Here is a 25,773-nt window from a genome sequence, read left to right as displayed (position 1 = left end):
TTAGCACTGACACAGACACATCAGTGTCATCGAATTTCAGTGCATCAGCGTTTGTTGCAGTTGAGGATGGAGCGTGCTGCTTTTTCACAATTGACTTCACTGGCAGAGAGAGATCAATAGATGACATTGTCTGTTTTTTTGCGACGCTGAGTTCCTGAGGTTGTTGCCTCTCTGTCATGTGTGTTATTTTGGTTACTGAGACAAGCTGGCTGCCAGCGCCCTCTGATATCAGATTTAATAGGGGCTCTGTGGGCTGGATGCTGGGTGAGGCTGGCAGCTGGCCAAAGCCACTGAACACAGACATCAAAGATTTTGCTCCTGTCAGAGAGTGAAACACATGGTTGCTGATGGCAGAAGTGGTCGACCTCCTCAAGTGGAAGTCTGTTGTCGGGTGTGATTCATCATTGTGATTCGTGCCTTCTGGAATGACATCTTCTTTACTGCTGTTTAAGTCTAAGATTTGGTCTTGTAGAAATTCATTTTCAAAGTTTGCCAAGTCTAGCCTCTGTCCATTATTTATCTTACTTTTGCTGCCAAATATCAGTGTTGACTGTGGGTCCCTGATGGCTGGTTTTGGAAATATGTGATTCTCTCCAGCGTTCAGTTGGTTTGACACATTATGAAACAAACTGGAAGAGTGATTAAGTCCTATGGTTTTCAATATTGGTCTCTCACTATCAAATGATTCACTGAGGTAAGGTTTTTTAGTTTGTGTTTGCATTTTGAATGGCACCTGAGGAAGAGCTGTATTGAGATCAAGAGTTTTTGTTTGTGAAAAAAAATCAACTAGTGAGTCATTCAAAATAGTTTGACTTTGACTTGCTTTTATATTAGTTGAGAAAAGAATGTGAGTTGAATTATAGTTCTGTCTAACCAAATCCTCATTTAGAGAAAGACTGGACATTTTGCTAGAATAGGGAATCTCTCTATTTATTATTTGTTCTTGTTCTCTAATTGATTGTTTAATGATGCTGGGTAGTGTGGTTATTCGATTATTGATATCTAAATCAGGTCTGTCCAAAGTGACAGTGTATAAAGAGCCTGGAACGAACAACAAAGGCAGAGCTGTAGATTTCTGTATGGAGGCTGCTTTTCCATCATCTGCGCAGTTCAAACACAAGCTGCTTATATTTGTCCTCTTCACCAAACCCTCTGCTTTGTCACCTTGGGGACTGGATTCTGCTGCACCAAACAAATACTCTTTTCTCTCCTCTTCCAAAAACACCTTCCCATCCCCGCCTTCAAATCGCACACCATTGTCGTTATGAGGCTCAGCCAGGTTATCACTTATAGGAAGATGGGATTTAGATAGTACTGAAACTTGCAGGCCTCTGTCAGCAGATGGGAAATTAATGGAATCTGTGTTGCCTTGCCAAAAGGAGGTCTTCTCTCTGTCTGTGGACAAATGAACCTCAGGCTCTGATGTGTCTTTCATCATTGATTCAAATGCAGCTTGTGTGGATGAGAAAATGACCTCGTTATCATAGATCAATGGGAGTTCTTGTTCATTGTGGGGACTCATGCCTGATAGATTGTCCTCTGTCAACATGAGCAAATCTGGCCTGCTGCTGGAAACAAAATGGGCTCTGCTTGGTGAGGCAATTACGGCAGATGCCTCTGTGATTTGTGTTTCCCCATAAGGTGGCGAAGGAGTGGTGTGTGAGAAAGTTGTCCTAGGAAATTTCACATTCAGAGAAACCACAGTGTGCAGATTTCTTCTCTCTTCGGCTGTTGCTGCTGTGAAGTGACCTGTGAGGTTTTTCCTTCTCAAGAGCTCTTCTATTGTGACTGTCGTGGCTTCTGTTTGCTCTCTATGGTACTCTTGCAAGACCTCATTTTCAGTCCATGCTAGAGAGAATAAAACAAGGGTAACACCTCTTTATGGAGCAAGTTACCCTATCTTAAAAGCAAATGCTGTGAAAAACAAAGCAAAAGTGAGATTATACCATAACTACTGTGCTTCAGTGGTGTGGAGTCACTTATTTAGAATGGGGAGAATTCGTGAAAATTGCCCCACTGTCATCTTTTATTCCTAGGTATTTGATGTTGGACCACAAAATGAGCATATCTAGTGTTAAGGTAATTCCACGGTTAAGCCCAAGAACAGATAAAGTCGCAATATATTTCATCAAATTAATTCAATTTAATGGCGCAACAGGCATATACATATTTAACAAACTGCTGATATCACCACAGATACTGAATGAATCCTCATTCATCTCGATCTTGCAAATCTGACATGTATCTTCCCTCAACAAGTTCTTGATTTCCAGAGCAATGTGAAAATTGGTGGCTTCCATCTTATTTTACAAAAATCCCATTATCAGTATCAGCATTTAGAACCAAGCGGGTTTGCAAATGTAGATGGCAAGAAGAAATTATTGAAAGAATATGTGATGGACAAATTGAATTAATTTCATGAAGAGAATTGTAGTAGGCAGGAAAGATTAACACAGGTTAAATTTGATAGATATGAAGCAGGGCATTTTAGTCCATAGGCTTGGGATTCACTCAGCTAAAGTCAAAACAAATTTCTAAAATAAACCTTTGATTTATTTTGCAGAGTACCCATGATGACTTAAGATACCTGCTACATTACCTCATAAGACATATTATCCTTTCCTTGTGAAAATGGGGTAAATCAAAAATCTATTTCATACAAAATGAAGATGCATGAGCACATCCTATGATAGCACTTCATATGTGGCAGGGCAAAAGGGCAGCAACTCGAGCACTCTTTGGACCCTATCTACACGTACATGTGTGATAATATGGCTGACATGCAGGTGTTAACTAAATGATATAGAGGACAGACAGCCAGGCAGTTGCCTGAGAAGCATGAACTGGGTTGTTGGAAAGGATGGCACCTACATATTTTCGTCTTATCCGATGATATATCTCAAATCCAATGCAACATTTATGGTTGGCTTGAGATTCAAAATTAGACAGATATAATTAATAAGAAAGTTAATATGTAAAACAATCTTGCAAAGGTTCATTGTAGATCATTAAAGTTTTTCTGTTAACACTATCGCAGCTATGGTTCTATCTGACAATGACCCTTTTAGATATCTAGATTCAAAACAATATCCTCTTGCTAATTGTCATGAGATAAAGCACAGTACAGCAATGTCAAAAAATTAGGTTACAGAGGCCATCAACAATTCTGATATATTGTCGATTGGAGGAATGAAAGAAAAATGACGATACTACAATAATCAACCATCCAAATCTATTACAGCTAATGAAGCAAGTGAGCCAATAATAATGCAGTAGTATGTTCACAGGTAGATTTAAAGACTGTAAATAGCATTGATAAAACGAAACAGTAATAATGGGTTTCTTTCATGATCTACTCCTAAGCAGCTTTTGAGGAAATACTGTCTTTTGATTAATTATTTCACCTTATTTAAAAAGGAATGTAAATGGTGTACCAACTTTAGCTCATATATAAAGTTCAAAAGCAAATACATACCTGTAAGCATGAAAACAAACAGTGTGAAACAGGAAAGCCACCTCATTTTTCTTCACTTCATTGATTACAGTTGAAGCCTCTGTGAATAAATGGCCCTGTAACTGTGATATCCCTGGTCTGAAGACTTACAGAGGAGATGCCATCTCTTACTGTGAGCTTCTGTCCTCTGCAGCTCATGTGTACACAGATTGAATTTCTCAGACAAACAAGCATACTGCCTTCTTTTTTCCCTCACTGAGGAAGAGGCATGCCCTAGGTATCCATTTCTTGGTCTTAGATGTCAATATGTAATAATTCTCCTCAAATGGTGACAATATTAACATCAGTCTTCTAGTGGGGACTCACCATATGCAGGGATGAATAGGTTTCATTTCGTTTTGTTTCTTTATTTACACATATAAAAAAGATACAATATAATTTTCAATGTAATGTGAGGGAGAATTGCCTAAAACCCTGCAAAGGGGTGAAAAGTGGCACTCTCCAGGCAGCATAATACAGGAACTAATTACAGCAATGTAGTATACACAATTTGTATGTCTGTCAATCATTTTTAGACGGTAAAAAAAAAACAGAAATAGTTTAGCATAGCACTTGCCCAAAATGCCTCCCATAAACACCCATGTTACACAAGTATAATGAATCAGTCATTGTCATAACACACACACACACACATCTGTGCAAAAAAACAAATCATTAACCTTCACAATATAGTGATACCCCTTTTTAGCTACTAACATCCTTACTTTTGCCCATGTTGCTGCTAGTACACTACAAACTAACACAGAATTATATTTCACTTTTGCAGTGGTTTGGTTTAATATCAAAGGGACATGCCAAAGTATCCCTCGTTCAAGAAGAATCAATGAAATTAAAAACTGACAAAACCAAGATGTGATGTATGAGCGATGACATACCCCTTACATCCTTTGCTGTCTTTCTTATGTGATTAAAACTGCCTTGCTAACATGGTTGGAAATGGTATTTACTGCTGAACAACACTGTACCGCATAATGACACATTTTGCAAAATAATTCCCCTATAAGTGACATTTAAAGCTGACAAACAGTGCCAAAGATTTACACTCACGTGTGCAGCCTTGGGCCAAAGCAACCTTTCACTCTAATCTGCCCTCCACTTAAAAACCCACCAAGATGGGTTTTGAAGTGGAGGACGGTCTTATCAATGTCAAGCCTCCAGATTCCAACTGTTCCCTACACAAGCTGAACTGTTTTCAACTTCCTCCTGGGTAATGTTCTTTTTTATTAGTTGCTTATTTTTTCCATGTATTATTCTGCATAAAACAAAAGAACAAACATTTGGAGATACGGTTCACTATGAAATGGTACTTGAAAAGTGAAATGGCATCATAAACTTGTGGTGGAACTGACCACACCTACCCCATCCTATTTATATATTCAAAGTAATTAGCCATACATAACCAACACAGAAACAAGGGCAGCCAAGAAGGCTGCTAATGTTTATGAACCTTGATTATGTAGTCTGAGCAATTAGGAACAGAATCTTAACCATTTGAAATAAATATTTTATTAGTCTCTACTCAGGCTTAGTTTAGTTTCTTACCAAAAAAAAATTACTTTCATCATACATTTTCAGTCATGCACCAGCTATGGGAATTTTGATATTCATCCAGTCCTCTTATAATTCATAACAGAAATGACTTGTCAAAAGGCTGGCAAGCATTGTACTTGTATGGGATAGTATAGCAGAGGGAAGATACTACTGTAAAGCTTCCTGTAGTGACAGATATTTAGAAAACACAAGTGTTTAATACATTCTAGGGCCTAAGGGCACAAGAAACCCTTCCAAGCCAATTTGTCCATACTGACCTATAGTTATCTGCAGCAGTGATGGTGATATCATTGAACTTTTGTTCTTGAAGTACAGAGGTCGAAGGATATCCAAGGATAAAACATTGTAAAGACAAAGAAACAAAAAATAACACAAGGAATAGGAAAATTAATAATTTGACAGTAAAGAAACTGACTTGTGACTCATGTCTTGTTGTCATTGACTTGGTCATGTGATAAGCTTCATACAGGAGTGGAGTATCTCAAGGCCATGGAGTTCTCGCAGTTTGTTTATATGTCTGCAAAAAAACAACAATGAAGATTACAGTATTACTTGTGAATGCAAACACAAAGGCAGTGTCCATGGCAGGCTGGAATTCAGCTGAATCCTGGCCTGCCAAGAGTTTGCAAACTACTGCAAACTACTGCTGCTGCCATTTCACATTATTAGGGGTAATATAAAACAATTACACCCTTGTGTCTTATTGAGGAACCCTATGTAATATAGCTTACAGCTGAATGTTATCTGTAAATTAATGGCCCAAGACACCATGTGAAACACTACATGTGTGTGAAGGCCCACAAAGATGTATGCTACTCAACATGGAGTGGTTAATTAAAAACACTGTTGCTGTTCCCTTTCTGTCCAGCAGTTGCAACTAAACCCCTTACATGTTTAAAAAAAAAAAAAGAAAGAAAGAAGTGACATCTTAGCAGCAAGTAGGGGCACATAGTTTACTGTGCTCACCTGCAGCCTTTGGACTCATCCATGGCATGACATAAATCATATTACATGAATATACTGTAAGCTGCAACAGTTAAGTGTGCATGAAAAGTCATCAAACTATGTTGGTCAGATCTTTTTTTCTCTGGGAGGCAGAATCCATGAGAGGTTTGTGTTTCAAAACCTTTCCCAAGACTTACTTAGCCAGCGAGTCAGGCAAGTCTACCCTTTCTGTCAGTCTTCCTGTTTTACAAGGGTTTGGTATGTCTTTGGTTTGTTGGGAAATGTTTCAGAAGTATGTTACTTATATACTTCTATGTTCATATATATTTTCAGTAACCGATATAAGAGTACAGAATTATTTTTTGCTGGTGGGGATGATTTACATGCAAGGATATAGGGGTCAAATCAAGTCAATTTTATTTGTATAGCCCAATATCACAAATTACAAATTTGCCTCATGGGGCTTTACAGTGTTGCCCCCTTGACAAACGTGACAGGAATCTGTTTTTCGTTTGGCAACTTTATTGTCCCCGGTGCTCTTATTCTTTTCTGTACACTTGAAGCAACCGGACTCTTTTTGTGCAACAGATACAACAAAAACCTGCCCATTCTTGCCACCCATAGTAGAGCCATAGCCTACCTCTCAAAGGAACAGTGCACATCCCCTTCTACTGACTCTCAATGGGAAAAAACACTAAATAAATATCAGTAAACAATGAAATGAAATAAAATATTAACACTATACAGTCTAGCTCGCAGCATCCTCCCCCACTAAAAAAAATAAATTTTACCAAACATTTTTTTCTTTCAATGACCATAACTTTGACATAGCCTCTTATAAGAAACTGGAACACATGGAAGGATGAAGACAGGTGAATAAGTCACAACAGTTTCTAAGTTCAAATTACTCTCTAGTTCTTTACCAAATATTCCTACTGCATATTACAGTTAAATGGATACAAAAGTGAAGATCTAGCAACAGGATCATGCTGTTCATTGGAGGTCCTCACAACACTGCTTCTCCAGTGTCCACTCAGCAGGTTCTCATCATTTGGTAGGTCGGCTGACCTAGTTGGTTGTAAGTGTAGTTACATGTTGGCCGTCTGACCCTTGCTGGTCTCTCCCTCTGCATCCCAGCTTCCATCTGCTCGTCTTCAAATCCTGATGCTGCAAAATGTTCCTCTTCTGAGTCCTCTGTGTTATGTCCCCTATGCTCCTGCTCTTCCTCATATATTTATCAGATACACGTTCATGTCCAGGTACCTTGCTTTGTATTTCTGTTCTAGGATGGAATACCTCTGCTTCTGCATTAAGGCAAGGTCCTGTCCGTCTTTCCATCCACAGACTATTCCTGCTCATCAGAACTGTCTATCATTCAGGTCAGAATCCTGTATTAGTTCTCTTTGACATGATCACTGTCCAGAGGATCAGCAGCCAACAGGTGATACATCTCCCTATTGACCTGCAGTCAGCCAGTATGAGGGGCACCTGCCCTTGATTGGCCTGTGATTAGGTGCACCTGTGCTGGGGACTATTTGACCCGGTGCTTTGCAGACATACTTCGTCAAGTCTTGGAGAAGCTTAGTGTCGGTCTGCTGATGCTCGTGTTCACTGAACCCTCGTCTGCCTCCCCTGTGTGAGAGTCTTTCACTTGCCTCCTCTCTGTGAGAGTGTTTCCTTAGTTTAGTATTTTATGTCTATTCTTGTTTGCATTTTTGCCTGGCCTGTTTGGCAGTGGTTTTTTGGTTATTGTGTGTTTGCCGAAGTCCAGTAAAGCGACTTAGTACTTACCAACTGCCTCTTCTCTGCAATTGGGTCCAAATGCACGGTGTTACACTCTTGGTGTTTTGTCTTTATTTCTGCTTCTTTTCTCTTTCAGATGTGGGTCACTGGTCTTTAGCTGATCAACCATATATGGGCAAGGTAGAAGGAGATTCCGATGTATCACACGTGTCCTCCCCCTCCTTTCTTTGACCACATATGTCTGGTCTTCACAATACTGTGCAGCATTCCTGGTCCCCCTCTTGGTGTCAGGTTCCTTACCAGGACATGATCGCCATGCTCGAGGACAGAGCTCCATACTCGCTGGTTGTAGTTCCTCTGCCCTCTAGCTGCTGCCTTTTTCACGTTTTCCATTGCTATGGCGTAAGCTTCTTGCGTGGTTTCTCTCCATTTCTCCACAAATCCAGCATGTGACTGTTTTCCCTTTCAATTCTTTCTGTGGAAACATCAGGTCAATTGGTAGGGTTGGCTCACATCCAAAACGGAGGAAAAATGGCAAAAACCCATCGACTCATGCACAGTTGAATTTATTATCGTGGACCACTTTATTAAGGTGTTCTTTCCAGTTTGACTTCTCAGTTTCTGTGTGTCCGCAAAATATTCAGCAGTGTTCTATTAAAGCGTTCTGGATTTGCTTGAGGGTGGTACGGGATTGTACGTGAGTGCTTGTGAAAGAGGTTGTTCTCAAACTCTTTTCCTTGGTCATGGTGTATCCTTGATGGGAAACCAAAGCACATGATAAAATCATCGAAGATCTTTCTTGCTGCCATTTTACTAGATTTGTTCTTGGTTGGCTATGCCTGGGCATACTTTGTGAAGTGGTTGATAAATGTATATACTCTTCACCACCTCTACTTTTCTCCAGGTGCACGTAGTCAATTGAGAAGTTCAAAGGCTGCAGGAGCCTCAATACCCTGGATAGGTGTCCTGATTACTCTGTTTATTTTTTTTGTTTAGCACAGCAATACACCTTAATGCTCCATTTCCTCCATCTTGGGCCAGAAAAAAAAATGTAGTCTGGCTAGGGCAACCATTCTGTCAGCCCCTAAGGGTCCCATCTCCTCATGCAAGTGCTTATAGATACAAAGTTTGAGTGACTCGGGAATCACCAGCTGGGTTCTGGACACTGTTGTTCTCTATAGAATTCCGTCTTTATCTATGTGTGAGTGAGGCCATTCTCTCAGAAGCTGTCGCAGGAATCGTTTCGTTCAACTTGTCTTTGTGTCTTAGGCAATTGTAATAGTTCTTCAAGATCGACACTGCCTATTACTGGGTCTGAGTTTTGAGCAGCTTTATCTCCCACAGACAGAGGTTGGCTTGACACTGCAATGCTGCTTTCTTTGAGCAGCGTGTCCACATTGCAGGTCACTGCTGAGATCCAGTTGGTTTCTTCTCTTCTTGCCACCTTCAAGGCTTCACCCACAGACTGCAAAACATCCTGCTGGCACTCATCTGTGCACTCCTGAATAATCTCATCAATGGTCTTGGTCACCTTGATAAGAACTCTGCATCCCAATTTGCTGATCTGGGTCTGTACTTCAGGGTGAATCGGTAGTCTGCTAACTCAGCCACCCACCGATGTCCTGTGGCATCCATTTTTGCCATCTTGGTGACATGTGTCAGTGGATTATCACTGTACACAGTGAAATGTGGTGCATGAAACGGGTAATCTTGAAACCGTTCTGTGATGGCCCATTTTAGAGCTAGAAATTCCAATTTGCCGGAGTGTAATTTACAATTTCTCTTTGCTGTTGTTAATGACCTGAACCCGTACGCAATGAAGCTCACGAACCTTCCTTGTTGCTGATACAAAACCGCTCTCAGGCCCTCCTGAAGCATCAGCGTGTATCATAAATGGTTTCTCCAGATGAGGATATACCATGATGGGTGGGTTTGACCGCTCATCCATGATCTTTCCCAGTACTTCTCTGTGGGGTTCAGTCCATTCAACTGGATGGGATGGTGGGAGCTGTGCTGCTTGACGGCCACCTTTCTTTCTTTTTTTTCTAATTCCCTTTGTGCTCAGTCTGCAGCTTTGCTAACAGTGCATATAGAGGCTTGGCCTTTCTGGCAAAATCCACTATATAGGGCTGGTAATAACTGAGGAAACCCATCAGCTTTCTCACCACATTGAACGGTGGTTGGTGTCTCCTGCTTCAAAGCTTGCACTGCCTCTGTCTCTTTTGGGCTTATTTTGTATCCCTCTGCTGAGATGATGCGCCCAACCTGGCACACTTCTTGCTTGACAAAGGCACTTTTTTCTGGCCTCAACTTGATTCCTGACATTCTCAATGTGTAGTTCAAAGTCACTGCTGAATACCAGCACATCGTCTAAATAAGGGACACAAATCTTATCCCTCAGGTCTCGTAGACATCCCTTCATGTAGCGCTGAAAGGTGGCAGGTGCATTTGTAAGGCCAAATGGGATCCTTATCCATTCATATAGCCCCCATGGTGTAATGAATGCAGTGCATGGTTTGCTACTCTCGCTCACAAAGCTGTGGTGATAAGCCTTGCCCTGGTCCAACACTGAACCAGGAGTTGCCCCGTTGGTTATCCAGGATCTTTTGTATCCTGGGGATTGGATGACATCAGGTAGCGTTTTCCCATTCAGTTGGCTGTAGTCAACACAAGCGTAGACTCCCATCCTTTTTTCTGACACACACCACTGGCGAAGAATCAGAGGAATGTGATTTAATTTTATTTGTATAGCCCTATATCACAAATTTGCCTCAGTGGGCTTAACAGCAACACAACATCCTGTCCTTAGACCCTCTAATCGGATAAGGGAAAAACTCCCTAAAAAAAAAACCTAGGAAGAAACCTCAGGGAGAGCAACAGAGGAGGGCTCTCTCTCCCAAGATGGACAGCGTGCAATAGATGTGTTCATTATCTTTCAATTGTATGTCCATTTTCAGGTCAGGGATGTGTCCCAGTCGTCCCTAGCAAACGCATCACACTCTCCCCAGAGCATCTGCTGCACCCACTGTCGTTGATACTCTGGCAGATGCATTAAGTCCACTGGAGGACCCCAGGGCCCCTCTTCTGATGCTTGGCTGGGCTGTTCAACCTGGGGTTCAGTATTGCAGGCAGCTGGCTGGGGCTCTTTACAATCCAGTCATTTTAGGTAGCTCTTAACTTTTTGTGCAATTGATCTAAAACTCATTTTAATATAAATATATGTAATTTTAGGTGCATTCGGGGAGTGGCACTCTATATATCTTTTTTTTTTTTTTTTTTTTACAAAGTTACTAAACTTTGAAAATCCAAAACTGTCAAAAGGGCCGGCTTGGTCGTTCTATTAAACGTCAGACAAAAGCAGCTTGATAATGGCGACTGGAAAACAGTCATGAGCTAAGTTTGCTAGGTAGTATAGTCTCGTTTTTTTTTTTTTTTACACCGTATAAGAATAGCCTACTACTTACAGCATTCAGGTGATTTTATCGTGCTTGTTGTGCCACCTTGGTAGGCCAATTTCAATTTGCATATTTGGCACAGTGCCTTGTCATTGCTCATTTTATAGTGTCGCCACATAGCTGAGGTCTTCAGCATTTTGTTTCCCTTTAACAGCCAAGCTGAACTGAAGCATGATGTCACTGCTGTGCACGACACCACAGCTGAGACAGCATATATTTACAAATGTTAACAGTGCAATTAAAAAGTATAAATATAGGCTCCAGCATCCCCATGACCCCGAGAGCAGGATAAGTGGATGGATGGAAATATAGGACAAGAATGGGCTGACAAATGTTATTTTGCAGTTTGCCTTTATTGATAGCCTACATTTAGCAAAAAAAACCCAGGAATCCAAATCCCAAAATTGAAACCGAATACCTACCCAACGTACGAATATCCGCATACTCAGGTATTCGGGTCGAGCCTTATTCTCTTGTAGCCCTGTCTCTTAGCTGTAACAAAGCAGCTCAAACTTGTTGTCCAGCCTGCTAGAAAGCTCTCGTTTCACTGTCTTATCCCGCATGCACGTAATCTTGTGCAATCTGACTAGCAGCTAAAGACCTTACCCCATCAATTACTGGAGTCTGGGATCATCTTGTGTAAGTTTGACGGAGAAAGGGTGAAAAAAGAATGCTACCAAAGGCATGGAACGTAGAAGATTAAAGCGGATGGAAAAAGGTAAATGAAGACAAAAAAACCATGAGGCTGTTCTGCTCACAATTAACTTCCCTGAGTCACATGATACAAAAGGTCACATGCTTAAATGCATGAACTGATGTACTACCAGCAGGGTGAGATAAATCAAACTGAAGGAAATAATGTCCTGATGGGGACAGAATACCCAGGTTTCGGGCAGACTTTGTGAGCATGACCTGGGTTGATCCCACCTGGATATTGAGCTGCTGTTGTAAGGATGGACTGGATGGGATGACAAGGAGCTTAGTCTTAGGTATGTTAAGCGGAAGGTGGTGTTCTTACATTCATGCAGAGATATCGGCAAGGCATGATATCTGTGCCGAGACTGTGAGGTCATCTGGTGGGAATGATAGAAAGGGCTGGGTATTGTCAGCATAGCAATGGTATGAGAAACCATGGGAGCAGATGATTGCATGAAGTGAGGTGATGTATATTCAGAAGAGAAGGGGACCAAGCACTGACCCTTGAGGCTCCCCTGTGGATAATCCATATGGTTTGGACACTTCTCCCCTCCAAGATCCTCTAAAAGATTTCCCTGAGAGGTAGGACATGAACCAGTGGAGAGCAGATCCTGAGGTACCAAGCTCAGTGAGTGTGGAGAGGAGGATTTGGTGGTTAACTGTGTCAAAGGCAGCTGACCAGCAGCTCTAGCCAAACATAGTGATTCTACTACAGACAGGAGTGCAGTCTCAGTAGAGTGACCCCCACTTAAAGCCAGACTGATTTGGATCATACAGATTGTTCTCAGAAAGGATTTCAGAGACTTGTTTAAAGACCATGCGCTCAAATATTTTTGATGGAAAGAGTAGGAGTGAAACCAGTCTGTAATTTTCAACCTGGGCTGGGCTGAGTAGGTTTTTTTGGAGGAGCAGGGTGACCCGAGCTTGCTTAAATGCAGTAGGGAAAAACACCTGTTGTAAGTGAGGAGTTGATGTGTGTAACTGCAGGGTTAAGTGCAGAAGTAATGGTCTGTAGGAGGTTGGACAGTATCGGGTCCAGTGGACAGGTAGTGGGACAAGAATCCAGCAGAAGCTTGGAGACTTCCTCCTCGGTCAGGGGGAAGAATGAGGTGAGTGAGGCACTGTTAGCTGGCAATGGCAAACAGAGTTGGTCAAACTCAGAACTGGTTACTAATGGTAGAAACCTTATCAGTAAAGTATGAGGCAAACGTGTCAGAAGTGAGCAGAGTGGAGGGCAGAGAAGGAGGTGGATTGAGGAGTGAGTTAAAAGCAAAAACATTTTTATAGCATCAGTGGTGCCACAGATCTTGTTCTGATAGTAAGTGGTCTTAGCTGTTTTTAAGCTGGAGGAGAATGATGCTAGGAGCCACTGATAGTCACTGAGGTCAGTGGACTCTGGTTTTATGCCATTTTCTCTGTGCCACTGAGCCCTGCCCTTTGCTCTCTGATGACCTCAGTGAGCCATGGACTGGGGGGCATTATGAACATGTTTGGATGCTAGAGGTCAGAAATTAAGAGGAGACTAGTGAGGAACAGTGTGTCTGTAGCCTCATTGACAGAATGAAGAGAATTCATTATGAGGAAGCATGGAAGCCAAGACCTTATTGGAAAGCTGGGTTGGTATAAGGGACCAGAAGTTTTGATGGAAGGAGACCATTTGTGCAGGAACATGACGACAGTCAGATTTGCTGTGGAGCAGTTCCGAGTCAAAATCAGATCAAGAGGGGGCATCCGGGTGGCGTGGGGGTCTATTCTGTTGCCTACCAACATGAGGATTGCCGGTTCAAATCCCTGTGTTACCATCGGCTTGGTTGGGTGTCCCTACAGACACAATTGGCCGTGTCTGTGGGTGGGAAGCCAGATGTGAGTATTTGTCCTGGTCGCTGCACTAGCACCTACTCTGGTCGGTTGGGGCGCCTTTTCGGGGGAGAGGGGGAACTGGGGGGGAATAGTGTGATCCTCCCACGTGCTATACCCCCCTGCCAAAACTGTTCACTGTCAGGTGAAAAGAAGCAGCTGGCGACTCCACATGTATCAGAGGAGGTGTGTGGTAGTCCACAGCCCTCCCCGGCTCAGCAGAGAGGGTGAAGCAGTGACTGGGATGGCTTGGAAGAGTGGAGTAATTGGCCGGATACAATTGGGGAGAAAAAGGGGGGATAAAAAAAAAATCAGATCAAGAGTATTGCCTGTTTTGTGTGTGGGAGGTGTGGGGACCTGTCTGAGGTCAAAGGAGGACAGAAGAGACAGGAAATCCGGCGCTTGGGCTTTGTCAGTAAAGATATTCATGTCTCCCATGACAATCAGTGGTGTGTCATCATCAGGGAGGGCTGAGAGTAATATGTCTAGTTCGACTACAAAGTTCCCCAGTTGACACCCTGGTGGGTGGTATATGACAACCACAAATGGCTTAATAGGAGCAGTAACCATGATTGCATGGTATTCAAAGGAGGAGTTATTTCTTAGCGGAGAACTCTTAGTGAATTTCCAGTCTGAAAATGAGGACACCCGCACCACCTCCATGCTCAACAGCATGGGGTGTGTGTGAGAAAGCGCAGTCAACAGAGTGTAGCCGGTGTGTTTGACGTATCCAGGTTTCAGTCAGGGCTAGTACCTGAATGTCTGACAGATAGTAAGTGCTTGGATAAATTCTGTTTTATTTACAGCCAATTGGCAAGTCCATAAGCCAAAAGTAAAGTAGGAGTTAATAAGAGGAGGCTTCCATCCATTCATTATCCAAACTGTTTATCCTGCTTAGGGTCACGGGGATGCTGGAGCCTATCCCAGAAGTCCTGAGTGAATAGAGGTTCTCAGGGTTACATTGTCTGAGACAGATGCGTTTTTTTTTCGATAATCGCTAATGACAGGGATATCTTTGCAGCACATGGTGGGTGAGGCAGGTAAAGAAAATAGTAGAAAAGTGAATTACCAGTTAGTGACGTTGCTCGGTGGACTCACACAGGTTGACTCACAGGTCTTTACCTAATTTGGTCTTAACACAATGAGAGCTGACACACAAGGGCTTGATGCTGACACTACAGCGTGGCTGTGTGTTTAAATACCAGGAAGTACCACAGCTGAACCTGCCCCCTGTCTTGATTTTCACAACAAGGGTAGCAATAGAGGGCACGACCTGTGTCAGCTGACCCACCTATTGGAGCTCAGAGTGAAACTAGCAAGTGCTCAGCCTAACAAAGGAAGCAACAGAAAGTGTGACCCATGTCTGTTGACCCAGCTATTGAAGCTCACAGTGAAACTAGCAAGTGCTAAGCCTGATAACGGCCTAAATCTGAATCAAAACTTAAAACAAGTTTTAAATCACTTGCCAACCGACTGCAATGTCCTATGTTCAAGATCAGAGCTTGTTCTACTCTCAAGCCACTACTCTCCGACTCCGTGGCAGAGACCCTCATCCATGCCTTCATCACCTCCCATCTGGATTCTTGCAATGGAGTCCTGTCTGGAGTACCTAGCAAAGCCCTAGACAGTATGTGCAGAATTCAGCTGCCCGGGTGCTCACCCGCACCAAACCCTGGCAACACATCACTCCCATCCTTGTCCACCTTCACTGGCTCCCGGTCAAATCTCACATTTCCTATAAAATCCTCCTCCTCACCTATAAATCTCTCCATGCCCTTACCCCCCAGTACCTGTTGTTGTACTTAACGGTTAATATATTATTCAAATTCACTTTACCAATAAAAAAAAAGCTGTTCTTTAATGCTGGGATAGGCTCCAGCATCCCGCGATCGTAATTAGATAAGCGGCTTGGATAATGGATGGATGTTCTTTAATACCATCAACTGTGATTCTGTGCTTCTTTTTTTTAAGTATCAGTTTAGGCACCAGTATCGGGGAGAACCCAAACGATACCCAACCCTAGCGCAGAGATACAGCCCATTTGCACTGATTTACACAGTTACTTAAGTAACAGTTAAACTGAATGAGATATCTATAGTTGTTCCAAAAATTCCTGGTCCATATATCCAAATGTGTTTTGGCCCGGTGATGGCCTGGCGGCCTGTCCAGGGTATCTCCCGGCCTGCCGCTCAATGACTCCTGGGATAGGCTCCAGCATCCCCACGACCCTGAGAGCAGGATAAGCAGTTTGGATAATGGATGGAGATATACTTATAAGCTCCCTTATTGGTCATTTGTCTCATTCCCTTTTAGGGCAGATACAGAATCAGTCTACTAGGCACCTTGGCAACTAAACTGTTTATGGCATATAAGCCCTGCTTGAAAAATAAAAGAAGAACCTACATAACATTTTAATGCTGTTTTACGTCACGAGTGACGTGTCACACATAGCGAACATGAAATTTGGGTCTTGATGACCACAGACTTGTGGTGAAAAGCAAGAAAAACTATACTACATGTGACATACCAATTCAAGTTAAATCCTGACAGAAATTATGCTATGTTTGAAAGCAGCAACCAATATCGTTGACTTGAATCCCAAGAGGCCCATTGACATTAAAGCTTTTGGTAGCCTTTGAATGTACTAAATGTACTTTACAGCACTGGCCATTCCGTTGAACTTTCACTTGCAGCCTTGCAAGAAAGCATATGCTTACTGAAAACCAAAAGATGGAAACTTTGTGCTTATAAGCACGATTACAGCAATTCTTCAGGTACATGTCTTAAGCAAGGATTATGATGAAAAAAAAAAGATTAGTTATAAGTTTGCGTTAGAGACGAGGCCCTTGAGTCAGGCTATCTTTAACTTTACCAGGTCATTGCCAATGGCGGCCCAACCAGCTGCTAATGTATCAGTATACTTTGTGGCTGGGTCCTACAACATAAATAATAACATATGACTGAAAGAGAGGAAGGAGGGCACCTGGGTTCAGCTCGACACAGTTTCCCCAGAGCGATTGCAGCGTTCTGCTGTACAGCCGTATTCTTGGCATCCCCTGCAGCGTGGCGCAGTAATAGCAGCACAATATCAGAGCCCAGCAGGTTGCTGGCCATTTCCTCCACCTCCACACAGTGGCCTAAACATAGGCCCGCGTTCCCCAATACGGCCTCATCGCAGCTGGAGTCCAGCAAATGACGTAGTGTGCAGAGTGCTGTGTAGAAAATGATTAGCAAACATGAAGAGAACACTTTCCTTACACACTCACACGAGGCACCAGTAAAAATGTTGCCCCTCACAAATTATGTAGTCTGTCCCTTTACTGCCGGCCAAGTATTCAAGCTAAAATACCAAGCTAATCTTTAACATTTAAATTGCTTCTCTTAAATGTTTGATATGGCTTGAAATTTTGCTCAATATTACCAAGTTAGACGACACTGTTGATCAGTCTTCTTTTTCCAAAATACACATGCTACCGCTGCATTAGCTTGTCTATGTTGTATGAAATTTGTCTGTCAGGAGTTGGAACCTACATGTTTTCGGTGCATTCTGAACCATGCTTGTTTTGAATGGAACATAGGATTTGCAGTATGAAAAAAACTGATCACTAGATGATGCTACATCCACCAATACTGAAGAAATTAAGGATAACCATTTTTACCACTAACAGAATTATCTTTCATTGAATAATAAAATAGATGATTAAAGTAAAATGAATATGGCAATAGTTTCTCACTTTTATCAGACTTCACCATCTCTTGGCGTGCCAAGTGACTGACAGCTGTGCATACTGCAAGGGACTTAATAGTATATTTAGTAGTAGATGGCCCTGCTCCCTGGATTGAAGAAAAAAAAAAAAAAAAAACATAACATGACAAGACATCCAACAAAAGTAATATCGGCTTGCAACTTCTAAAAATCAGCATCAAGAACTTTCCAGTCCAACAGAAAATAAGAAAAAAAAATCACAAGTTTGAAATGATTGGTAATTGGCAATAATTTGGTAAAATTGAGTTACAAAGATACAAAAAATATACAAATTTTTGTCCATAAAATCTTAGAAATCATGAATAAAATGCTTATATTGCACAGAAAAAAATGTTTTTGACAGTATATATACCTATCATACCATTACTATAACTGTGACAGTTAACAGAGAATGTCTATTAGATAAGACTGTCTTTTAGATCGGATAAGATAAAATTTTCAATGATTGCTATGGGGATAATGGATTATCAGATCAGCAGAGAGGGAAACCAGGATAGAGAGAGGGCTGAATATAAAATAAGAATGGATAACACCAACCAAATAAATGACTAATGTAGCAACTACATGCAGTAAAATAAAATACATCCGCATGGACCTGTACAGTGGAAGGAGTGCATTTTTCTTCAGAATAGAGAGTTCAACACAGCACCATGATGAAATTCAGACTTGAGATATTCTTCCATGCTAAGGGAAAGTCAGTAAATGCAGAGAGGACTGGAAATCTGTACCTTTAGTAAGCATTGCACGGTACTAACCATACCCCCCTGGACGACATGCTGAATGGCAGCAGGTGACTGTGGGAGGATGTTGCTCAGCACACCTATGGCTCTCTGGAGGACACAAGAGGATAGTGGGAAAAGAGTCAGAGGGACAGTGGGAAAATATTAAAATGGTAAGAGAGCAGAGGTGCAAGAGGTGACAGCTAGGGGATAAAGAATGATGAACAGAGAAGAATAAAGAAAAACCACTGCAACTAGAGATAAAGAATGAGAATGTGTGTGTGCGCGCCCACGCGCGCACAAAAGATGGTGAGAAAAAAAACGTGTCACCAGAGGTAAAGAAGTGACAGAGGGAAACAAGAATTATTAGCAGAGATAGAAATATATACGGCAGTTTTTGTTTTAGTTTTTTTTAAGTCTGACTGATATCAGAACAAAGTAAGGTGGTTAAAGTCAAAATAAAGTGTTTAAATTCAACTTTTTTTCTCCTGGTCTTCATTGAAAATAGGTCATTAGAGCGTCCGGGTGGTGTGGCAGTCTATTCCATTGCCTACCAACATAGGGATTGCCAGTTCGAATCCTCATGTTACTTGGGCTTGGTCGGGCATCCCTACAGATAAAATTGGCCATGTCTGCGGGTGGGAAGCTGGATGTGGGTATGTGCCCTGGTCGCTGCACTAGCGCCTCCTGCGGTCGGTTGGGGCACCTGTTTGGGGGGAAGGAGGAACTGTGGGGGAAATAGTGTGATCCTCCCACATGCTATGTCCCCCCTGGCAAAACTCCTCACTGTCAGGTGAAAAGAAGCGGCTGGTGATTCCACATGTATCGGAGGAAGCATGTGGCAGTCTGCAGCCTTCTCCGGCTCAGCAGAGGGGGTGGAGCAGCAACCAGGATGGCTCGGAAGAGTGGGGTAATCAGCCAAGTACGATTGTGGAGAAAAATGAGGGAAAAATCCCCCCCCCCCAAAAAAAGAAAATAGGTAATTAAAAATGATCAATAATTATCAATATTGACTGAAATGAAACATTTTATCATTATAATTTTTTCAGCTATATCGCCCAGCCCTAGATTACAGTGAGAATAGGGAGAAACTGACTTTCCAAAAAAAGGTTCAGGTACAAAAAAATGCAAACACAGAGTGTGGGCAGGGCAGGTGTTTGCATTCTCTTGGTAGCTCAGAGAAAAGTTTTTGACTTCATAATTAATTATAGCTGTTTTTTCCCCTTTAAAAGTGCAACCGTATGTGTTAATAATCTTGTAATTTTTGGATATGTTTTTTTGTCTCTGTGTTGCACCGCTGTGTCCTGGGGGAAATTACGTTTCGTTTCATTTCATGTGCGCAGGTGCATGAAATGAAATGACAAAGTGTTTCTGATTCTAATCTACTTGAATCCGGACTTCTGTTGTTGAGCAGTGTGAATAACAACAAATTAAAACAAGCTATACAATTAAATTCAAATAGAAAGTTAGTGGATAAGCAGCACATTTGCCAACATCTGCCATTTTCAAACAGCTTCCATGAAAATCGCTAACTATATTTGCTGCATAGTATGCTAAGGAGTGTGGGTATGAGTCAAGTCGCTTGGAGTGCGGGGCGTCAAGCAACAACAAAACCGACTCAGCTGGCCCGGCTACTGTGTTGTTGAATGAATAAATCTGTGGTGGGGAGGGAGTGTGAGTTGTGTTCTATGTTTCCATCAGTACCACTGAGCAGTCCCAGCTGATATTTACTAGTCATATTTTGCCAAAAACATTTCACATAGAGCCTTTTACATTTAACTTACGTCTTCTTACAAAATAGGAGGAATAGAGAAGTTATTTAGCAATTTGAATATGCTAACAATAAGCGATGGGAAAACTACTAACCAGGGACAGATCTAAAGAGCGAGCACTAAAGAAGAGTCAGAAAAAAGACGGGAAGAGATGGAGGACTCTATGTGAAATAGTTACTAGTACAGATAATAAACCTGGAGCCAAAGCTATAACGCTACACTTATCCGCCACAGTGACGATAACAATCAACCATAATAGGCAGGTTTCCATTGCTGTTTTACGTAAAACAGGGGCCATTTTTTTAAAAGTCAACAAAACACCATTGCGAATGGTCTGTTTTCATTGTGTGATGTTATATGATTAAAGCTGGGTTTTCTCCTATTGCGATAGTCTCCAAGTCATGTCAAATCAATTTTATTTGTAAAGCCCAACATCACAAATTACAAATTTGCCTCAGTGGGCTTTACGACAATACAACATCCTGTCCTTGGGCCCTCGCATCGGATAAGGAACGACTTCCTAAAAAAAAACCTTTAACAGAGAGAAAAAATAGGAAGAAACCTCAGGGAGAGCAACAGAGGAAGGATCTCTCTTCCAAGATGGAAAGATATGCAATGGATGTTTTGTGTACCGAATAAGACATAATTTACAGAATACAAAATTGAAAAAGAATAACAGAATTATAAGATATATGAAGAATATGATGAGGAGGATGCCAAGCAGTGTTCAGATGCCACCAGAATAGCGTAGGACCTGAACCATGCGATCACCATCACTATGTAGACCATGTAGATGAGTTTATTAGTGGACTTATGGAGGGCAGCACTTTTATTGTGATTGAGGAAGGAAGGGAGGGTGAGGTTGGATTTTTGTTACATAGTGTAGTGTGTATGGTACATGTGTATTTTTTTTCTTTAATTTCTTTGATTAGGTGGGGGGGGGGGTCTGTAGGCTGGAAGCCATGCCAAAACCTACAGGTTACCTCACTATGTTCTGTCTTGTGTACTTGTGTTTTCATTTTGAATTATTGTCCTCTTTGATTCTACAGAATTCGATGGGTTTGTGAAATATTTTATTTCCCTATTGGTTTAATATATGTATGTTGTACTTTGAATGTTTTTTTCTATAAAATAGAAGAGAAAAATATAGCCGCAAGCAGCGATTAACGGGGTACAAGCAGTATTGCAGCTGACAATTTTGCTGGCGGAAATTGGTGGGAATTGGGTGTGTTAGATTCGGGAGCTTTCAAGGAATCAGAGGAGAAAAGAATTTCTCAAAAAATTCCATTCGGAGCCAGAGATATGACCCAAAACGTCAATGTGTTTATTGTAGCGCCCCCATGTGTCCGATCTGTTTCATATTTGGTACATGGCTTCTATGTGCCACAAAGAACAAGTCTATTAAGAGTCATGAAAATCAGCCATTCACACTAGCAAATATTAGCTACTGAATTTTGATTGGCTGTTTGGTGGCCATTTTCGCAATCTAGCCAATCGGCACTTTAGGTAATGTAGCCAAATGGGCCCAAGTATAATTATACCAAATTTCAGATTTTTAGCTCATGTGGTTTTTGAGATATTGACATGTGTCAGTTGTAGCACCCCCTATGGACGAAATTTCACAAAATTGGGCGTGCTTCCAAATAATGTTGTGGTGATTGTGCATGACAAGTTTTGTTAAGTTTGGACATCACTTCACTAGATAGAGGCAATACAATCACTATAGGCCACACCTTAAATTTTGATTGACATGTAACTTCGAAATGGAAAGGCATATCAAAATTCTTTCACCAACTTTTTTATCAGCATTGTCTGGAGATGACACATACCAAATGTCATGCGAATCGGATGAACAGCCTCAGACAAGTTCATTTTACTTGCACTTCCGGTTTTTTTAAAATGGCGGGAAATATGGCAGAAATTGGCGGGAATGGGTGCGTTAGATTCAGGAGCTTCCAAGAAATTAGAGGAAAAAAGCATTTCTCAAAAATTCCATACAGAGCCCGAGATATGACCCAAAACGTAAACGTAAATATTGTGGTGCCCTGCGGAGACGGCAATAATAATAATCCTTACAATTAGTTCCCGCAAAAACATGTAGACCTGACAGGAGGACAGATTACCCACACACACAGGGGAGACTCACATCACACCATTCACATACACGGGAGAAGAGACAAGAAAAAATATTAGTCACACATCAGTGAGAGAAAGATATAACATTTAAACAGGATAACAAAATTGCATGGCTTTATAAGATGTATAAAAAAATGTAATGAGGAGGATGCCAAGCAGTGTCCAGGCAGCGACCACTGTCACCATGAAGACCTGGAAGGAGGACAAACTACACATGCACATGGGGGAGACTCAGATCACACCATTCACATACACAGGAGAAGAGAAAGGAGACGACATCATTCAGAGCGAGAGAAAAGATGTGAAAGAAGAGAACAGTTTGCAATAGTCAATAATCTATATTATATAATCTCATCAGCAGAACAGTGCTTGGTAAATTCATTGAGACAGAAACCAACCCACCATGCAGTACAGATCAGGAAGTATTCAGTTTAAAGGCAACTAATAGTAGGTTAAGGCAAAAAGATGAGTTTTAAGTTTGGATTTAAAGGACTCAACAGACTCTGATTGTCTGACAGCAGCAGGCAGGTTATTCCACAAGAACGGGGCCCGATAGGAAAATGCCCTGCCACCAGCTGACTTCTTTTTAACTTTGGGTACACACAGGAGCCCTGTATTTTTAGAGCAAAGAGCTCGAGATGGAATGTACAGTTTAAGGAGATCAGACAGGTATGATGGGCAAGCCCATTAAGTCAGCAGAATCATCTTGAAGTCTGATCTAACATGGATAGGAAGCCAATGAAGGGAGGCAAGAATTGATGTAATATGGTCAAATTTCTAGTTTTAGTTAGAATTCTAGCAGGCCCTGTGATGGCCTGGCGGCCTGCCCAGGGTATCTCCCCGCCTGCCGCCCAATGACTGCTGGGATAGGCTCCAGCATCCCCCCAACCCTGAGAGCAGGATAAGCGGTTTGGATAATGGATGGATAGTTAGAATTCTAGCTTCAGCATTTTTAACCATCTGAAGACTTTAAGTACTAGCATGTGGCAGACCTGAAAACAGAACACTACAGTTATCAAGTCTGGATGAGACAAATGCATGTATTAGTCTTTGCATCAGCCATGGACAGGAAAGACTGAATTTTAGCTGTTACGTAAGTGAAAAAAGGCAGTCTTGGTGACTTCTTTAATAATGTTTATCAAAGGAAAGGTTGGGATCAAACTTAAGACCAAGATTTTTGGCTGCCACACTTTGTGAAATCACAGCGTTGTCAACTGTTTTTGTTCCTTGATGAAACTGCTGTCGGTGTGTAGCAGGGCCAATGACTAACATCTCCACTGGCGTAACATATTTATTATGGGCCCTGGTGCAAGCAACCCTCGTAGACCACCCCCCCGTCTCTCTCTCACACACACACACCACCACCACCACCACCATAGGTGGGTTTAGTAAGTAATTTTAGTAATTTATTTGTATAGCACCTTTCACAGATATACAATCACAAAGTGCTTCACAGCATAAAATATAAAAAATAAAATAGAAATATCAAAGTAACAGAAAAATTTTACACAGATTAGTTATTGTAAAGGTCAGTACGTCAAAGATTGGCTACACTTCAGAACCACGGAGAGTGGACGCACCACGGACAGAGTTCGGAAACCTAAACAGACGGTCTCTAAATCATATCAGTCAACAAGGCAATGAAACAAGTCAACAAAGCAACTAGGCTGTAATATAGCTAATAGCCTTGTCATTCGACAGTAACAGGGGAGCACACATCAGACTCAAAACCTGGTAGATTGCATGGTTGGGCACGCACGCAGCACACATTGCAGCTTTCCTTTTTTTCCTTGCTCTCCTTCCTCTTTTTACATCCACTTTTATGTGTGTAACTCGTGCTTGCTTGCTTGATTTTATTTTTCTAACGTTACTTAGGCAGGCTAGATAGGTAAATGATATTGCGCGCTAAACAAGCTATCATCACATGCTCAAAACAGACACGTAACATTGGACTAGGGCAATGCATGCAGAAATATTGACGGCCCCCCCCCTAGCGACGGGCCCTGGTGCCACTGCACTGGCTGCACCACCTATATTTACGCCAGTGAACATCTCAGTTTCACCCGAATTTAAAAACAGAAAATTTAGTGACATCCAATTTTTCCCAGCAGCCAAGCAGGCCTCTAAATTTGTCATTTGAGTACGATCATCAGCCCTCATAGGCACATACAGCTGAGTATAATCAGCATAGCATTTGAAATTTATTCCTCGACTGCGTATAATTTGGCCAAGAGATGAAATATAAAGAGAGAAAAGTAGAGGGCCAAGAACCGAGCCTTGAGGTACACAATGTCATTAAATGTCAATGTAATATTATTATAGCAGACACACTGTGTTCTTCCAGATAAGTAGAACTTAAGATGGTAAACAGCTATGCTAGAGACACCAAAATGACAATATATTCTGTCTAATAGTATACCGGGATCAATGGTGTCAAAGGCTGCATTGAGGTCCAGTAGAAGAAGCACAGAAATGGAATCAGAGTCCACAGCTAGTAGAAGATCATTCACCACTCTGGTCAGAGCATTTTCAGTGGATTGATAGGCCCTGAAAGCTGATTGAAAAGGTTCATATAGATAGTTGTCTTCTATCCATCCATCCACCCATTACCCAAACCGCTTATCCTTCTCTCAGGGTTGTGAGGATGCTGGCGCCTATCCCAGCAGTCACTGGGTGGCAAAAATTGTTGATACACAACTCTCTCTAGTAATATTAAAAAGAATGGAAGATTAGAGACTGGTTGGTAGTTATTAAGAGACCCTAGATTGAGGTGTTGTTTCTTAAGCACAGGTTTGACCGCAGCTGTCTTAAAACTGCTGGGAACAGTACCAATATTAAGTGATACTAAATTAACAATGTCCAGCATTGTGGGTCACAGGAAAGGCCACAGGTCTTTAAAAAGTTTTGCTGGTAACAAGTTAAATAGGCAAGTAGTTGGTTTAGAAGCTGACATGAGCTTAGTCAAAGTATCAAGAGAAATAATGTCAAAAGCTGTAATAACAGGGACTATCAGTGACTCACTGAATAGATATGAATTTGGTAAGACAGGATCTGCAGGAGTAGCTGGAGTTGAAGAACTAATTTTATGAACTCCTCAACCTTACTGCAGAAAGTCTAGAAACTCAGGGCCATGACTGGTGAGCAGCTAATAGATGGCTACTATTTTAGCAAATTTAGCTACAGTGTCAAAGAGAAATCTGTGATTATGTTTATTAATATTGATTAAGCGAGAGAGATATGCTGCTTCTGCAGCAGCTAAAGCATGCTTGTATATCAATAAACACTCATGACAAGATGTAGGTTAAAAAAACTTCCAATTTTATTTTTGCCATTTACGTTCCAGTCTCCTGTAGGCCTGCTTAAGAGCATGTTTCTTGTTGTTAAACCAGGGTGTAGGCATCTTCAGTCGAGTAACTCTGGTAGTGAGGAACTACCATTGTATTGTATAATTTCCCTGAGACAATGATATAACGACCGTTTGTGTCTGACACTACATTGTGATGCTCAAAGGAAATATTTTGGTTAATAAGAGTTGAGACCTCTCTGGCTTTGGCCTGGAAAGTGGAATGAAAGTGCTGCCCAGCCACCGTGACATAAGGCGAGAGTTATTAGAGCCACA

The 25,773-nt window shown here is 41.6% G+C and overlaps 1 protein-coding gene across 1 annotated transcript in view; it reads right to left on the bottom strand.

Moving 5' to 3' along the window:
* Window positions 1-5,512: 5,512 nt before the first annotated feature.
* ttc12 (tetratricopeptide repeat domain 12) overlaps window positions 5,513-25,773 on the bottom strand; it is a 51,011-nt gene continuing 30,750 nt past the window's right edge. Inside the window, exons 18-21 of the mRNA XM_056284083.1 lie at window positions 18,256-18,357; window positions 17,496-17,595; window positions 16,745-16,973; window positions 5,513-5,582 (exon numbers count right to left, since the gene is read on the bottom strand). Of these exons, the coding sequence (XP_056140058.1) occupies window positions 5,513-5,582; window positions 16,745-16,973; window positions 17,496-17,595; window positions 18,256-18,357 (501 nt within the window). The remainder of the gene's footprint in view (window positions 5,583-16,744; window positions 16,974-17,495; window positions 17,596-18,255; window positions 18,358-25,773) is intronic.

This window comes from Lampris incognitus, chromosome 7 (genome assembly GCF_029633865.1).
Source record: "Lampris incognitus isolate fLamInc1 chromosome 7, fLamInc1.hap2, whole genome shotgun sequence".
Classification (NCBI taxonomy): domain Eukaryota; kingdom Metazoa; phylum Chordata; class Actinopteri; order Lampriformes; family Lampridae; genus Lampris; species Lampris incognitus.
The sequence above is the reverse complement of the archived record's forward strand: the minus strand, read 5'-3'. Positions and strand labels throughout refer to the sequence as shown.